At 43.1% G+C, this 16,124-nt stretch overlaps 1 protein-coding gene across 11 annotated transcripts; it reads right to left on the bottom strand.

Annotated features, from left to right (window-relative positions):
- Positions 1-331: 331 nt before the first annotated feature.
- LOC125545500 (uncharacterized) lies at positions 332-15,292 on the bottom strand. 11 transcript variants are annotated; one of them, XM_087513637.1, is made up of 17 exons: positions 14,886-15,291; positions 14,478-14,794; positions 14,256-14,384; positions 13,659-13,726; positions 13,274-13,559; positions 12,203-12,250; positions 11,600-12,101; positions 10,536-10,663; positions 9,512-9,585; positions 3,187-9,418; positions 2,929-3,105; positions 2,833-2,868; positions 2,617-2,715; positions 2,468-2,535; positions 1,874-2,389; positions 1,204-1,480; positions 332-1,126 (listed from the first exon to the last, which is right to left on the bottom strand). In XM_087513637.1, exons 10-15 carry the CDS (start codon positions 4,072-4,074, stop codon positions 1,927-1,929), a joined length of 1,731 nt encoding a protein of 576 aa, XP_087369763.1. In that variant the 5' UTR covers positions 4,075-9,418; positions 9,512-9,585; positions 10,536-10,663; positions 11,600-12,101; positions 12,203-12,250; positions 13,274-13,559; positions 13,659-13,726; positions 14,256-14,384; positions 14,478-14,794; positions 14,886-15,291; the 3' UTR covers positions 332-1,126; positions 1,204-1,480; positions 1,874-1,926. The 11 variants fall into 11 exon arrangements, 8 of the variants coding, with proteins under 8 accessions (XP_087369763.1, XP_087369765.1, XP_087369762.1 ...); XM_087513639.1 differs by having other exon boundaries at positions 10,536-12,101; positions 14,478-14,565; positions 14,728-14,794; XM_087513636.1 differs by having other exon boundaries at positions 3,187-4,082; positions 4,607-9,418; positions 10,536-12,101; positions 14,886-15,290.
- Positions 15,293-16,124: the final 832 nt, after the last annotated feature.

The following is a 16,124-nucleotide window of genomic DNA, read 5'->3' as shown; positions in this document are numbered from 1 at the left end:
CCGGTTTGATTTTTTATTAACATCCTATTACGGAGTAACACGGTGTTTTATTATAACCCGGCACGGTTTACATGGTAAACCGGCATTAGATATATACAGGAACTACTATCTCCTCCAACAGTGTGGGTTTATAAACCTCCGCTTCAAGATTGGCCCAGCCAACTTCATGCCCAACGATGGCAGGTATTATGTATCCCAAAGATTTGATCATATTTCAGATATTTTGATTTCACATATGCAGACATCATACTCCGCCTGACGGTACAACCGCGGTGGCGCTTTAAGATTTTTTGTATTGCAGAAAATACTTTGGAAAGTTCATCACCCAAAGGAAGAACAAGTTGCAGTAATTATGCACGAAGGCATATCAAAATCAAGAGTATCGGCTAGCCTATTACAAGGCAACACGGTGCCCAAAATAAGATCATTGTTTTTTCTCAAAGGAGAAGCAGTTTAAACCGGCTTCCGGTTCAAGCTTGGTCACCAGCCTGGCCTGATGGTTGTGGGTCATCCCGCGCCGCTTCAACTTCAACTTCTCTACCCAGCGGCTGGAAATCAACAGTTGTCCAGTCGATTCCCATTAATGCTTGAAAGACAGCTTCATCATGGATCAACAACGACGGTTCAATATCGGGAGCGTAAGTATGCTTACGGATTGGAGGGATAGGGTTTTCCGCTTCAGGAATTGGTGCAGCTACTCGCTTATTTTGGTTGTCATATTGGGCTTGATAATGATACAAGTCTGCTTCTTCAACCAATTGACAAGCTAGCGGACGCACCTCCCAGTTTATTGCTCGCAGATCCGCTTCACTAAATTCTGACCCATCTTCCTTCAAGCTGGGATAGCCCTGAGCTGCTTCAACAGGATCAAAGTCCGGCACCCAAGCTTTTGCCCGGATTAAGGCATTGATCGCACCGGTTCGAGCAGCAGATTTCTTCAGCTCTTCAACCCGGGCAGGAAGCATTGACAGTCTCTTCAGAGTGTCCTGAATCAAAGTGGGCGCCGGATTGTTGTGGGATGCAGCAGAGATGATCCGCTGTGCACCAGTGTACAGTTGTTCGGTCAATGTGTAGGCGGCTTTCAATTTCTTCCGCACATCTGACCCCAAGTGACCAATGCGTGTCCCTGAAATATTACAAAGGGTTAACAAACCGGCAGCTCTATAAGACGGCCGAATCAATCCAGAAATCAAACCAGCTTACCAAAGATAGCAGCGGTCATGGCATGCACTTGCCGCTTTATACTGGTCAGTTCTTCCACCACCGGTTTCAGTGCAGCCTCGGCATCTTCTGCTCGTTTGGTTAAAGCGGATTTTTTAGTGGCCCAATCCGCCCGCTTCTTTTTGAAGCCCTCCTTAAGCTGTTCCATGGCGCTTAAAGCGCTGGTTAATTCCTCTTTTGCTTTGGAGGTTTCAGCTTGTTGGGACTTCAGATTTTCTTGGAGATCGGCGACTTGGTTTTCTTTTGTCTTCAGCTCAGCCTGCATACAGACAATTATATGATTCAGCAGGCAGTGCAAGAATTGAAGTACCAACCACATAACAAGTTATGCACTTGGCGCTTGGGGGCTAATGCTTATTTGATCTTCACATTTCACTTGATTATAAAGTCCCAAGATCAATACAAGTATTCAACTTGGCACTTGGGGGCTAACGGCTATTTGCTCGAATAAATTCTGATCTCAATTACTTAAAGTCCCGGTTTAACTACACTAAGTTGAACCGGCCCTTGGGGGCTACATCGGCGAATTCCGAAGTATGGAGATTTATATTAGCAAGTCCTGGTTTGAATGAAGCTTCTAAACCGGCCCTTGGGGGCTAGGAGAATTAACAAGATTGAAATGTCCAAGTAGGGAAAAGCACATGGAAGTTACCTCAAATTTCTCTTTCATCATATTCACCAGACCAGCTTCATAATCACGGCTGGTTACAGCCGGTTCAGATAGCCAGAATGAAGATCTTGGGCATTCAGAGTAGCATAGGTCGCCAAGTCAACATTCCACTTGCCCTTGCCCATAGCAGCAAATTCTTCTTTGGCGGTATGCTTGGATAAAGCAACAGGGTTGCTGGGCTCTATACGGCCAATACCAGTAATTACAACTTCATCATCCTTAGCATCACCGGTTTGCACTGGCGCAGTCGGTTTGTCAGCAGGCTGGGATGGACTGGTGGATCTCCCAAACCGGATGGGGCTTGTGGGCTGGTCGACAGGACTTGAGGTATCAATAGGCCTTTCTTCAGCAATGAAATCGTCATCTTGCGTTGGTGGATCATTGGGTATATCTTCAGGAATAGCCGCTTCAAGATCTGGTGTTTTACCCGGTTCAGGGACGGCGTCCTCCTCGGCCGCTTTATCCAGGCGAGCCTTCTTGCTCGGCCTAGGCTTGGCCCTGAAAGGAATAACAAAGTCAAATACAGCATATGTTCCAAGGTGATGTACCGGAAATGTTATGATAAGTATAGCTTACCCAAGCACCATTTTGAGCGGTGGCAGCTGAGTAGCCGATGACTCGCCAGAGGATGAGTGGGAAGTAACCTGATAATCGGAGTCATATGGATTAAGAGGTTGACGAAAACAACCCGCTTTAGGACAAGCACTGACAAGCAAATTAGAGACCTCTGAACGGCGTTTCCGAACCGGACTGTTTGGTAAACCGGTGGAGGTAACTACCTGGCCGCTGTGCCGGGTTGTGCGGAGAGCTTCGTGTTGTTGGGTCTTCATAAGAAATTTGGGATCCAAGTAAGCAAGAGGATGAGAAAATTTAACCTTCCGGTTTGCCTAACGGATTCTTAGTGAAGGCAAAGGGTCTGAATCGGAAGAGAGAGTAATTACCTCTGCAGCATCAGCATGGCTGGCTTCGGCATCATCCTAACAAATGTCATCATCAATAAGGAGCATGAAAAATAAGCCAAGTGATTCAAGCTCTACCTCAACATCCGGATTACCCACGTCATCATCAGGGGCCGGATCAGAAGATGCAGTGGTTTTCTTCTTATGAGCAGGCCGCTTCATGACTTTAGTCTTTGGCCGGGTTGGTCGTTCCGGTTTGTCTGTTTTTTCTGGCTTTTCCTGTGGAAGTTTCTTGCTCCAAAACGGATCATTACCCTGTTTAAACAGACATTGATATTAAACAAGGACCAGATATATCAATAACAAGTTCAGTAAAAAGAAAAATCAAACTCTTACAGTTGGCGGTTTGTTGGTGGCACAGAAGGGAAGCAGGCCGGTTCGAGCACAGACGTGTTCCGGTTCATTCAGCATTTTATTCACAGCCTCTGTGATTTCTTCGTCGGTGAGCTGGATGTTAGCATGTCGCAGTGGGTCATCAACACTGCCAGTATACTCGCACATCAAACCTGAGCGTTGACTAAGGGGCAGTATGCTCCACGATATCCAACAGCGAGCGAGATCAACCCCTGTTAAACCGTTGGCCATGAAGGCTCTGAGATTGGACAGTTGAGGAGCGTATTTTCTTCTCTCCTTGGCAGTCAACCTTTGCGGAAAGGGGTGTGTATTGCTAAGCCGCTCCGGATGAAAGCCAGGCAAAGGATTTTCACCAGCAGGGGAGGTGTCTTTGCAATACAAACATGTTTGATTCCACTCTTTGGGATGACTGTGCAGTTTGGCGTGAGGGTATGTGACCTCTTTCCTTTTCTGAATCGCCACACCACCCAATTCCGTATTGGAACCGTCAGTAAACTCAGTGCGACGGTTTAGGTGGAAACAGTCTCTGAACAACTCAACTGTGGGCTCCTCTTGAAAGAACACCTCAGAGAGCACTTGGAAGTGACACATGTTTGTAACAGAGTTGGGGCCAGTGTCTTGTGGGCGGAGTTGAAAGTCGGCCAAAACATCCCGGTAAAATTTAGAACCGGGCGGCTTAAAGCCCCGGGCTAAGTGATCTACGAAAACGACAACCTCTCCTTCTTGAGGTGTGGGAGGGCATTCTTTGCCAGGGACCCTCCAATGGATGGTGTTTTTGCTGCCTAAAGTGCCGATCAGGACTAAATTGTTCAGTTGAGTCTCTGTGACGCGAGAAGGAACCCAGTTGCACTCATATACTTGCTTGGCCATGATGAAATCTACAAGATAGGTGATTCCAGTTCAAGAATGCATTGATTAAAGTACACTGGTATGTGCAATGTTAAACCGGAGACGGCTCTATCTAAACCGGAGTTTTATGAAGCAAGAACATCTGGCGGTTTAACAAGGGGACTAATGGTATATACCGGTTTGTTAATTTTTTTCTACACCAAGTTAAACCGCCGGATCTAAGCATTGAAACAGTTAAGATTGCGGATGGGTAAGTGTACAGAAACAGATTTCACAAGATTTCTCTACAGCGACGGATCTGAAGCAAGTTCAGAAAAGAAGGAAAATATTCAAGGTTCAAAAAAGAACAGTACCGAATCAATGGGCAGAGATACAGGTAGATCTATGGTCTTGAGGCATGTAAGTGAAGGCGGATGCTAAAAACTACTGCTACACAGAGCAAAGGTTCACAGGTTCATCTAAGATCTATCATATGAGTACGAAGTAGACGATGAACACTGAAGAACTTGGAAACCCTAGGACGGATCTACGGAGGAAAAGGTGAAGAACTCACCGGAGCCGAGGAAGAAACAGAGGGTCGCCGCGATGCTCTAGTACAATCAGGGTGATGCAGCAGCCAAGGTTGGAGCAGAGGTCATCGACGGCGGCGGAGCTCCGAAGCTGGACGACGCGGGGAAGACGAAGCAGAAGGGCGCGAAGGGGAAAAAGAAATGACCCTTCGGTCCTATTTATAAGGCAAGGTACATGTGTCAGGCGCGAAAATCAAGGGACCGTGGGTTTGGAAACGAAGCTGTCGCCTCAATTGTCGCAGACCTATTAAACAAAAAAGGTATCATGGATAAGTTTATTTATAACAGGTGACGTCACGCCGGTTTACAACGACCAGAGAAGATGACATCACGGTAGTTCAACAAACTACAAGAAGATGTTGAAGATGAAGTTTTTGCTAAAGGATTGACATGAACCTATTCAAATCAATATGGGGCCTAATGTTGGGGATATTACTACTGGGCGTAAACCAGCCTATCTGGGCCGGGTTAACTTCATCAGTAGTTAAGTATGTTAAAGCCCATGAAGGTAGATGAGGGCTTAAAGCCCGTGATCGGTTTAAGGCCTGTAGCCGTAAACCGGCGTTGGTATGTAACTTGTATTGTAAGTTAGGAATAAGTAGAGACCAAACCGGATACATCTATGAGCCGGTATTGGGACTCTGTGAACCGACGGGCGTCACCCGTGTATATAAGGGGACGACCCGGCGGCGGTTCAAGGACAACAGATGACAACTCGAGACTTAGGCGAAGCTTGTTTTCTCCCTAGTCATCGAAACCCCATCAATTCCATCACAACTAGACGTAGGCTTTTACCTTCATTGAAGGGGCCGAACTAGTATAAACTCCCTTGCGTCCCTGTGTCCGCTTTAACCCCTTCAATCTAACCTGTCGCGATGGCTCCACGACTAAGTCCTTTCACGAGGACATCTGCCATGACAAAACCACGACAGCTGGCATATAATTATTTTTTCTTGATGGAGGGAAATATTACCAGAGGACGCTTTCTTGAACTTTTCCAGTTCGGTGGTAGCAGCAGTTAGCTGTGTCCGACGCTTTTTCGGCTCTTGGGCTAGCAGGTCGTTCTTCTCCGTAAGAACCTGGTTATACAACGATCCTTATATCATTTGTACCAACTGCTTCAAGTCTCGGGGGCTGCTGGCACATGGTTATTAAATTCGGACAAGGTAAACTTACCTGCACATCTTTTAAATGCTGCTTTGAGGCTCTGTTAAGCCCATCTCGAGAAGCCCGGATGTATGCATCAGCCGAGCTGAAGGCGCCAAACGCCTCTTTTGAGAAGCGGGGTTTCGTAAAATGGCCCTCCGGCACCAATGATTCATGGCGCTCTCCACTTTCGAGTTGGTGACGGACATATCTTCCGAGCCCTCAGCAGAAGGACAGTCCGGCGCCATGATACGTCTCCAACGTATCTATAATTTTTGATTGTTTCATGCTATTATATTACCTGTTTTGGATGTTTGCGGGCTTTATTATACACTTTTATATTATTTTTGGGACTAACCTATTAACCAGAGGCCCAGCCCAAAATGATGTTTTATTGCCTATTTCAATGTTTCGAAGAAAAGGAATATCAAACGGCGTCCAAACGGAATGAAACCTTCGGGAGAGTTATTTTTGGAACAGAAGCAATCCAGAAGACTTGGAGTAGACGTCAGGGAAGCTTCGAGGTGGCCATGAGGTAGGGAGGCGCGCCCCCCACCCTCGTGGGCCCCTCGTGGCTCCCCTGACCGACTTCTTTCGCCTATATATATCAGTATACCCTAAAAACATCGAGGAGCAGAATAGATCAGGAGTTCCGCCGCCAGAAGCCTCCATAGCCACTGAAAACCAATCTAGACCCGTTCCGGCCCCCTGCCGGAGGGGGGGAATCCCTCTCCAGTGGCCATCTTCATCATCCCAGAACTCTCCATGATGAGGAGGGAGTAGTCCACCCTCGGGGCTGAGGGTATGTACTAGTAGCTATGTGTTTGATCTCTCTCTCTCTCGTGTTCTTGAGGTGGTACGATCTTGATGTATCGCGAGCTTTGCTATTATAGTTGGATCTTATGATTTTTCTCCCCCTCTACTCTCTTGTGATGAATTGAGTTTTCCCTTTGAAGTTATCTTATCAGATTGAGTCTTTAAGGATTAGAGAACACTTGATGTATGTCTTGCACGTACTTATATATGGTGACAATGGGATATCATGTGATCCACTTGATGTATGTTTCGGTGATCAACTTGCGAGTTCCGTGACCTCATGAACTTATGCATAGGGGTTGGCACACATTTTCGTCTTGACTCTCCGGTAGAAACTTTGGGGCACTCTTTGAAGTTCTTTGTGTTGAATAGATGAATCTGAGATTGTGTGATGCATATCGTATAATCATACCCACGGATACTTGAGGTGATATTGGAGTATCTAGGTGACATTAGGGTTGTGGTTGATTTGTGTCTTAAGGTGTTATTCTAGTACGAACTCTAGGATAGATTGAACGGAAAGAATAGCTTCGTGTTATTTTACTACGGACTCTTGAATAGATTGATCAGAAAGGATAACTTTGAGGTCGTTTCGTACCCTACCATAATCTCTTCATTTGTTCTCCGCTATTAGTGACTTTGGAGTGACTCTTTGTTGCATGTTGAGAGATAGTTATATGATCCAATTATGTTATTATTGTTGAGAGAACTTGCACTAGTGAAAGTATGAAACCTAGGTCTTCTTTCAACGCATTGCAATACCGTTTTCGCTCACTTTTATCATTAGTTACCTTGCTGTTTTTATATTTTCAGATTACAAAAACTCATATCTACCATCCATATTGCACTTGTATCATTGTATTGGGTGTGTTGGGGACACAAGAGACTCTTTGTTATTTAGTTGCAGGGCTGCTTGAGAGAGGCCATCTTCAACCTACGCCTCCCACGGATTGATAAACCTTAGGTCATCCACTTGAGGGAAATTTGCTACTGTCCTACAAACCTCTGCACTTGAGGCCCAACAACATCTACAAGAAGAAGGTTGCGTAGTAGACATCAAGCTCTTTTCTGGCGCCGTTGCCGGGGAGGTTAGCGCTTGAAGGTATATCTTTAGATCTTGCAATCGAATCTTTTTGTTTGTTGTTTTATCACTAGTTTAGTTTATAAAAGAAAACTACAAAAAAATGGAATTGATGGTACCTCATATGCTTCATCTTTTTAATATTTTTCATGAAAATAAGGATTCCGATAATTGTGCCAAAGTGTTAGAAGAAGAATGCATTAGAATGTTTGGCACTAAATCTTTGGATGATGAGCATGATTGCAATGTTGTTGGTATGGACTCTTTGAATATCCATAGTACTAATGATGATTGCACTAGTCATGATGAAAATGTCTCTTATAAGCATGTCAACTTTTGTGGAGTGCATAGAGTCTGCAAGTACACACCAATTAGGGAAAATAGATTTTGCAAGAGGCATAAGTATCTGGAAACTAAATGGTTGCAAGAAAGGCTAGATGTTTGTGCTAAAATTTTAAAATTTCTTCACCATACTTGTGAACTTTGCAATGAACATGGGCATTTAAATCTCCGATGCAAATTGTTCCATGATCGTATCATGTCCAAAAATTGTGATGATTTGATTTCCCTTGCACATCATAATGAACTTAGTTTGCTTTTGGGTTATGAAGAAATGAAATGTATAACTAAGCATATTCCAGAAGATAACCTTGAGAAATTCCTCGATATTGATCTAGAAGAAATTTTTATGTATTGTGCGGTGAATTGCATTGAAAATCCCTATATTGCCAATTACATAAAGAAAATAAAAAAATAGAGGATGAAGAGAATACTAATAAAAGGGAATAGGCTTCCCAATATCCTCCTATTATTTCTTATGATGAATCAGGTAACGAGGAGGAGCCATCTAATCAACCAATCTCATCAATAAGGAGCTCCAAAAAAAGGATTGAACCCACACATAATGTGAAGAAGAAAAAGAAAAGACGGAGAAGTAAAGGTGAAAAGGTATCCCTCCCAAATGATGTTGCTCCTGTTACTCATTGTGATGATGATAATTGCTATACTATTGGTGATATCCATACTATTAATGATGAGAGTGATTATGCTTATGGTATGAAAAGGCCCAAGCTTGGGGATGCTATGTTTGATGATAATGACATGTTTGAGAATGTATTTGCTGCAATTAATGTTTGTCCCAAGCTTGGGGATGCTACGTTTGATGAAGATGATATTTTAGTCCCCCAAATTTTGATATGCAAATTTATTATGATGATAGGATGCCTCCTACTTATGATGGTTATATTGATGAAAGTGGGTTTGGAAGTAATGATCCCACTATTTTGGATGATGTTGAATCTTATTTTGACAATTATGAAAGTGAATTTGGAGAGGTCTTGACTTTATTTACTAATGATTCCACTATCTTGGAAGAGGTTTCAATTGATTATGATGCGAACAAAGTTGCTACTTATGATGATTACTAGTGGCTGGGGCGTGCCATTGGCATGCCTCCTGAGCGTTCATGTGCGCACTTATCTAGTTTATGCACCTTCGCAGGTTTAGGTTGATCCTTAATGGCACTTATACACAACAGTAAGTGATTTGACTACAGAATTATAAAAAAAGTGTTTTGACTACAATGATTTATTACAAATATGCTATTATGAGGATCACATGTGCTCAAACAAGTGTTTTCATCATTCCAATTCCCATTGAACTGATCCTTGATTCTTTTTTTTAACGTCATGTTGAGTAGGAGAGTCTCCTGTATATTTTCATCAAGTAGCTAATCCTTGATTCTAGTGCATGCCTATAAGAAAGAACACATATTTATGTATATTCCATCAAGTATATGCCAGAAATATCAATAAGCAAAGTTGAAAGTAAACATGTGCAGTTTGACCTCAAGTCCCACCATCCTAGAAACAGATGGATCATCATCCTTGCGGGTGTGTATGGAGTGCTTTCATCCTTGCTCTAGAAACAAATTTGTATATGTGAATTTGCTAGTGCCAATCATATGTGTAAAGACAAGGGTAAACATGAACCGGATATATGGTTTTATTCCAGCATACTGCCCCTTGATATGTTTTGCTTATGTAGAAATGCTTTAAAGTAAATAAAAAAATACTCATACAGATTTCGTTCTTTATGTGCTGAAGTAAAAGTAGCTAGTATCCACATAAACACAAGTGATTCAGTTCATCTAAAAGACATCAGGAAACGTAAACAAAACACATATAGTGGTGAAATTTAGATCTTAGACTGAATATCTGAAACGGACAACAGGAGCAAGTCTCAGTCCAAAAATACTGCCTACGCCTAACGTGTTACAGAACATTAAATTAACACATACACCTAATCAAGTGGCCACCTAGTCAAAGTAGCTCATGTGCTCATTCCTGGAGAAACAAGGCATCCACTTTAATAGTAAACTCACACTGTTTATGTTTTCGAAACATGAGCGCTGCTCATATGAAGTAGGATGCATGTACCACAGTAATTCAATGTTCAGTTAGTCGAAGAAGAGAGAATGTCAGTATAAATACAAATAGAATCCTATCGGTTCTCAATCTTCTAGAGAAAATGATGTTGGCAGGTTGCTCTCAACATCATTATACTCAATCTTCTGGAGAAAATGATGTTGGCAGGTTACTCTCAACATCATTATACATATGATGTTCTCTATAAGACCTCAACCATCGAGCGAGATTAGCAAATGTTGATATTTGGATTTTTCTTTATAAAAATTCTTTGAGACCCCTCACATTCAAATTCCCATGAATCATTCAAGTAACCTCTGACCGATAAAATTCGAAACATTGAGATTAGAAATAAAAACAGTAGAGCAAGGCATTAGATTGCAAAACTTAATAACGGAAACATTATACAAATTATGACACCTGCAGGGTGGAGTAGGAGCTCACCTGGAGCTTAGGTGTTTTACCCGCCATCTACACTCTGAATAAAATGGATGGTGATGAGCAAGGGGAGGGTCGAGAGGGTGAGGACAAGCGGAGGAGCACGCGCAAGGGATCAGACCTGCTGCAAATTCCTGCACAAAAGGCGACCCTCTACTTAGTTTCTCTAGATCTAGGTTCTAAAGAAAGTTAATACACAAACTAACTGAGACCATCAGTTTCAAGCTTACTCGAAATAAGAAAATGGCACGTGAATAATATCTCTTACAATATATCTATATTAGTCAGATCCACCAATTGATCAAAAATGGAATATGTTTCAGTTAATGATACCGATAGAAACATTTCTTTGTGTGTGCTCAGTAGGCAAAGGATACGCAATATACATGTCCTCTGAAGCTAATATGAAATCATCTTGAGTAATAGGCAACCACACCATAACTAGATTAATAAATTTTGAAGCAAGCTAACAAAATTTCTGAATAAGTATTACTATTCAGACAAACTAAATATGCTCCATGTACTACATTTTCTATGCATTAACATATAACCCATTAAAAACAGAGAACACTTGATGTGCATCCACATATACTTACTAAAACACAAAGAGAATGGTAACTATTCGTCTACTGTCTGAATGAGTTCACATACACTTGTTAGGAAAACAGAGAATACTAATTGCTCCGGCGAAGATTTCTTTTCTTTGCAGGTTTAATGCTAGAAAAAACGTGATCTGCCTAATCATTTCAGTAGATGAAGTAGTGGGAGGTCACCAAGGAAGTAAGGGGGCATGCTATGTCAAGCAGTACAAATAATGCCATAATAGTGGAAAATTAAATAAGCTCCATGTACCAGCCAGATAATCTAGAATGGAAACCACCATATACATTTTCTATGTATCACATATACTCGTTAAGAAAAGAGAGAACAGTTTATGCACATCCACATGTACACGCAAAAAAATGAAGAATAATTTATGCACATCCAGATGGTAATTGCTCCTCTACTATATGTATGCATCCAGACACACACTCATTAGATAAACATAGAAGACTAATTACTCCTCTAACCTCTGCAGACCTTAAGAAACAAGAGCTAAAAATTGATCCAGTGGAACCTAACACCAGCTCCTAATCTGTCAAGTAAAGAAGCAATTCCTCTAAACAAAACACATAACAAAAAATGAGCAAATGTAATTATATCAAAGCTCCAGGATGACTTTTTTGTCACTAAATCTGCTACAACACACTAATATGTAAAGAACACCAGATGTACAAAAAACATCTCATACATAGATCTACATGAGATATATTTAATTTATCCGATAAGGATGGATAGGAAGGCCTATCCTGAAGATCCTACAATTGATGGGGGGCATCAAGCAAAGGAACAAAAGCATCGTAAATCAAATCCAAATGCTCAAAAGGTCATGTGGACATCATGAAGGAGAATTAATTCATGGCTGCAGTCTACAGTATCATGTTCATATGATTTCAGTGAAAGGCTGCACTGAAATCAATCCTCAACGCAGCAGAGAATGATGTATTCAATTTTCTGCTGCTTCTTCTATACCTGTATCACATTGGGAAGACAAGTAATATGTTAATATGATCGTTAGGCATTTCGCTCAAGCAAGAATCACTAAATTTTTTTGGACATCAAGCATATCCAACCTCGATCATAGGAGCACAGCACGGACTTTGCATCAATCATCATAGAATCTGTACCAAAAATCAAGCCCGATTCAGAGAAAATAGAAGTTAATTTTTAATTCCTCACTTCTTTCAACAAAGTATACAATTAAAAATAAAACAGAGAAATGCAAAACCTTTGAATATGTAGACGCAATTATCAAACAATCACAACAATTTAGCAATATAATAAGTTCTAACCCTTCTCATAGAGCGATGGGTAGAGAGAGAGAGAGAGAGAATTAATGGAGAGCAGCTAAGCCTGAGAATGGTTTGGATTGAAACCTAAGTTTTGGTTCGGTTTTCTAGTGGGTTGCCTTTGGATTGGTTTAAATGGTCTAAGGTCCTAATGTAATCTGGTCTAGTTTGGGCTTTAATACTTATTGGACTTGATTGGATCGGTCTGGACACAGACTAATTGGTCTCAAATCGTTTCAATCCATAGTCTCACGATTAAATCGGCGACCATTGTACGCGAGATGAGCGCATAGACGGCCATCTTTTAGCTGCTAGGATTTGGGTTCGCGGTGCCGTCTTTTCCATCTGGATGTCGCATCTAGCAGCGGCGGTTCCCTGCTCATGGCAGCAGGCCCCACTTGGTGGCGGCGGCGGGCCAGCCGGCCGCGAGTGGTTGATGATGCGTCATCTCTCTGTCTCTCTCTCCATTAAGCGTATGCCTGACGACTAGCAGCATAAGACCGTGTCTCTCCATTAAGCCTAAGCGCATGAACGGCCAAGCAGTTGACTAGAAGCTTCACCTTCACGGTAACAACACATCAGCTTGTTCATGGTTTCAAACTATGGATATAATCCAAAAACGTGAAACAGTTTGGATTGGTTTGGATGGAAAATACAGCTAGTTTGGTCCGGTCTGGCTTCTAGACCTCAATATTTGGATTGGATTGGATTGGTTGGTGGGAGGAAAGTCATGTGGTTTGGGCTGGTTTTAATCTGGATTTGAAACTATTCACAGGTTTAAGAGCAGCAGACTACATGTGCAGGCATACAAGCGAGATCTTGGTATGGGAAAAACCAGGGGGTGGCACCACTGACCTGCGGAGGCTGCTGCTCCTTGGCGTTGATGGGAAGAGTGGTTGGAGCATCGGGAGGCTTTGTCGGATCGTGCCTCCACATCCCGCATCGAAGTGGACCACAGACCGAACACCCCGCCGCCATCATGTTCTTGCTCCTCTCTCTTGAAGAGCCACTGGTAGGGACACCCATCTCCGTCGCTGACCTTGAGTTCAGGGCTTGTGGATGAGCTTCAGGCTGGTGGGCGCGCTCTCGACCTGGGCGACCTCGGCCAGCATCCATTGGTTGACAAAGCATATCGCAACCGCTGGATCAGATGGACACCACACGAATGCGACAACAACCAATCACTGAATCTAAGCTTGTAGAAACAATCACACATAGATTGCAGGAGTGAAAGAAGTACCTCTGAAGATTTTCAACACGATGCTCGACAGTCTCGGCCAGTCCATGACAGGGCCTCCCTCAACAGCTCTGCGGGAATAGTTTCATTTTGTGAAAGATGACATTTTCCTATAAGGTTTTAGAATCCATACTAATACGGATAAATTATGACGGTAAAATCTTGCTGCAGTTGCCGAGAGCATCGCGTAATGCATCCTCTGTAAGGTACCAAACATAACGAATATCTTTTCTTAATCTTATGCTCCTGAAGAAAGGAAGCTCGGTACTATCAAAATCCTCAAAACATCAGACTAGTAAATGGGAGGGAAAATTTGTATATCTTCAGCCAAAGCAAACAATCTTTTGACGCTTCGGTGCTATTTCAAACAAATAATACTTCGAATTTCTAGCCCACTCATTAAAGATCAGGTTATCTTATCAGCATTAATTTAGTGGTATAATTTGAATATGAGTACAAAGGTCATGTACTGCAGATATACATCATAATTTCAATTTTCCATCAATCCCAATGGTTACTATTGATCTCTTTGTAGCTTCATATAAACAAGTGTTAACACGATCCATTTTACAAAATGAGTCCAAAAAGTCAGGTACTCACCTCCATCCCATTTATGAAGATGGCCATGTCAGTCAGACCGATGAGCAAGGGACGTGGTATTGTCCTGCTCGTCAAGGGCACCCTTCCACAACCCCTCACGGCCAGGCCCATTTTCCAAGGAAACTCCAGCTGCCATGCCATGACTTATGTCTAAACCCAACCAGCTATGAAAAGATCATGAATAAGATTGAGGTGCAGAATGTTGTCAAGCATCTTGTGTACCTGAGCGAAGGGCCTTCCTGTGGGTGTAAAACACAACAACCAGCCACACCGTGTCTGATGCTAGAGGCAACGCCGCCGTTTGATAAGCCTGTGTCATGACATAACCAAAAAACACCTCAAAAGTAACCACATAATAGGTGAAAGGAATAACAAACAATTTACAAGATCAGTAATAGCAATAACAACTTGTAAAATCCACACAACCCTCTCAGGCAATTTTACAAACATCTTGTCTCCATGGATACATCACCTGTAAATTCAACTCGGAGTATGGGCAAAAGCTCCCATGGGAGCTTTTCTTCTGTAGGCCCTCACATCTATGAAATTGAAACTTCTGTTAGTTCCACCAAGCGGAGAAAGCCAATCCTAAAGGGAGAAGAAATAGCCTGAGCGAGAAGGGGCTCCCACAAAAAAGACCAGGTCGACGCTAGACGAGCTGCAGCAGCGCATCCACAACCAGCGGCGGCGCGAGCTCCTCCGGCCTCGCTGCTCCTTCCCCCACTACCGTCATTCTCACCCTCCTCATCTCCTCCACCCGACACACCACAGATGGCCACCGCTGCTCACCCCGATGACCCGACCGCCCTGTGGCTCTGTGGATGGCAGGTGGAGGGCTAGCATGGGGGAGGGGGAGGAGGAGAAGCGGCGGCGGCAGGGGAGAGAGAGGAGGAAGAGGAGGAGAGGCGGCGACGGCCAGGAGGGAAGTCGATGAGGAGGCAGGGTCACGTGCGGGGGTTGGAACGGGGCGGCCGTATCTGGGACATTCTTTGGGCGCCCCATCTCTTCCTTGTGCTCGAAGGAAATGACGAGTGGTGGGGGCAACGACAAATGGAACAAAAATGTGGAACAGTGCCATCGCCATCCCTTCATGTCCACGTGGCATAGCCATTTGTGCGCCATTGTAGTGACTATTAATGGGTTTAATTGTGATGACACGTATGCTATAAAAAGTAGTGATGATTATATTAAAACTTGTCATGATTATGATTACCTTTTTTTTGAACATTACTCTTTTAATGTGGAAACAATTTATAGTATTCGAGTCTCTTATGATACTCCCACTATTCCGAATGAGAAGAATTTTGCTTCTGTGGAGAGTAATAAAATTTCTATGCTTGTAGATCATGAAAATAATGCCTTAGGTGCCGTTTATATTGTTGAATTCATTCATGATGCTACTGAAAATTATTATGAGGGAGGAATATATGCTTGTAGGAATTGCAATAATATCAAGTTTCCTCTCTATGTGCTTAAAGTTTTAAAGTTATGCTTGTTTGCCATCCTCTTTGAAGGCCTGCCTGGCATGGGGGCCGCTCTCTTTGGAGATGCCCCTGGGTAGCACGACGCGCCGAACGCCTCCCCTTTTGAGCACATGACAGTGCGGTGGGTGAGGAAGAATGAGAAAACTCTCTTGGACAAGGTATCCCCGGATTACTTACGTGTGAAGCGGGGAGAAGACCGGGATAATCAGCAATGATGGCTACTTCGGTGTCGTCATAGCTCGTTTGATAAAACAACCCATTTTCGAGCACCATGAATATATCCGGATCCTCTTCGGATCTGGGGTCAAGGTCCCGATTGTGGCCCTCGGGCTGTGGGGCGAGGCTGTAAAGCCCCTCGGAAGTCTTTCGCCAGTGCTGTTATAAA

The sequence above is a fragment of the Triticum urartu genome, chromosome 3A (genome assembly GCF_056163025.1).
Source record: "Triticum urartu cultivar PI428250 chromosome 3A, HENAU_Tu73, whole genome shotgun sequence".
Taxonomy (NCBI): Eukaryota; Viridiplantae; Streptophyta; class Magnoliopsida; order Poales; family Poaceae; genus Triticum; species Triticum urartu.
Note: the sequence above shows the minus strand (reverse complement) of the source record. Positions and strands in the feature narration are given on the sequence as shown.

Coding starts and splice junctions, on each gene's coding strand:
- LOC125545500 (XM_087513638.1), bottom strand. CDS start 4,074: ATGGCCAAGCAAGTATATGAGTGCAACTGGGTTCCTTCTCGCGTCACA. Junction 2,716..2,832: donor GCCATGCTGATGCTGCAGAG/GTAATTACTCTC, acceptor TTTCTTATGAAG/ACCCAACAACACGAAGCTCT. Junction 2,536..2,616: donor TTCGGAAACGCCGTTCAGAG/GTCTCTAATTTG, acceptor TCCGATTATCAG/GTTACTTCCCACTCATCCTC.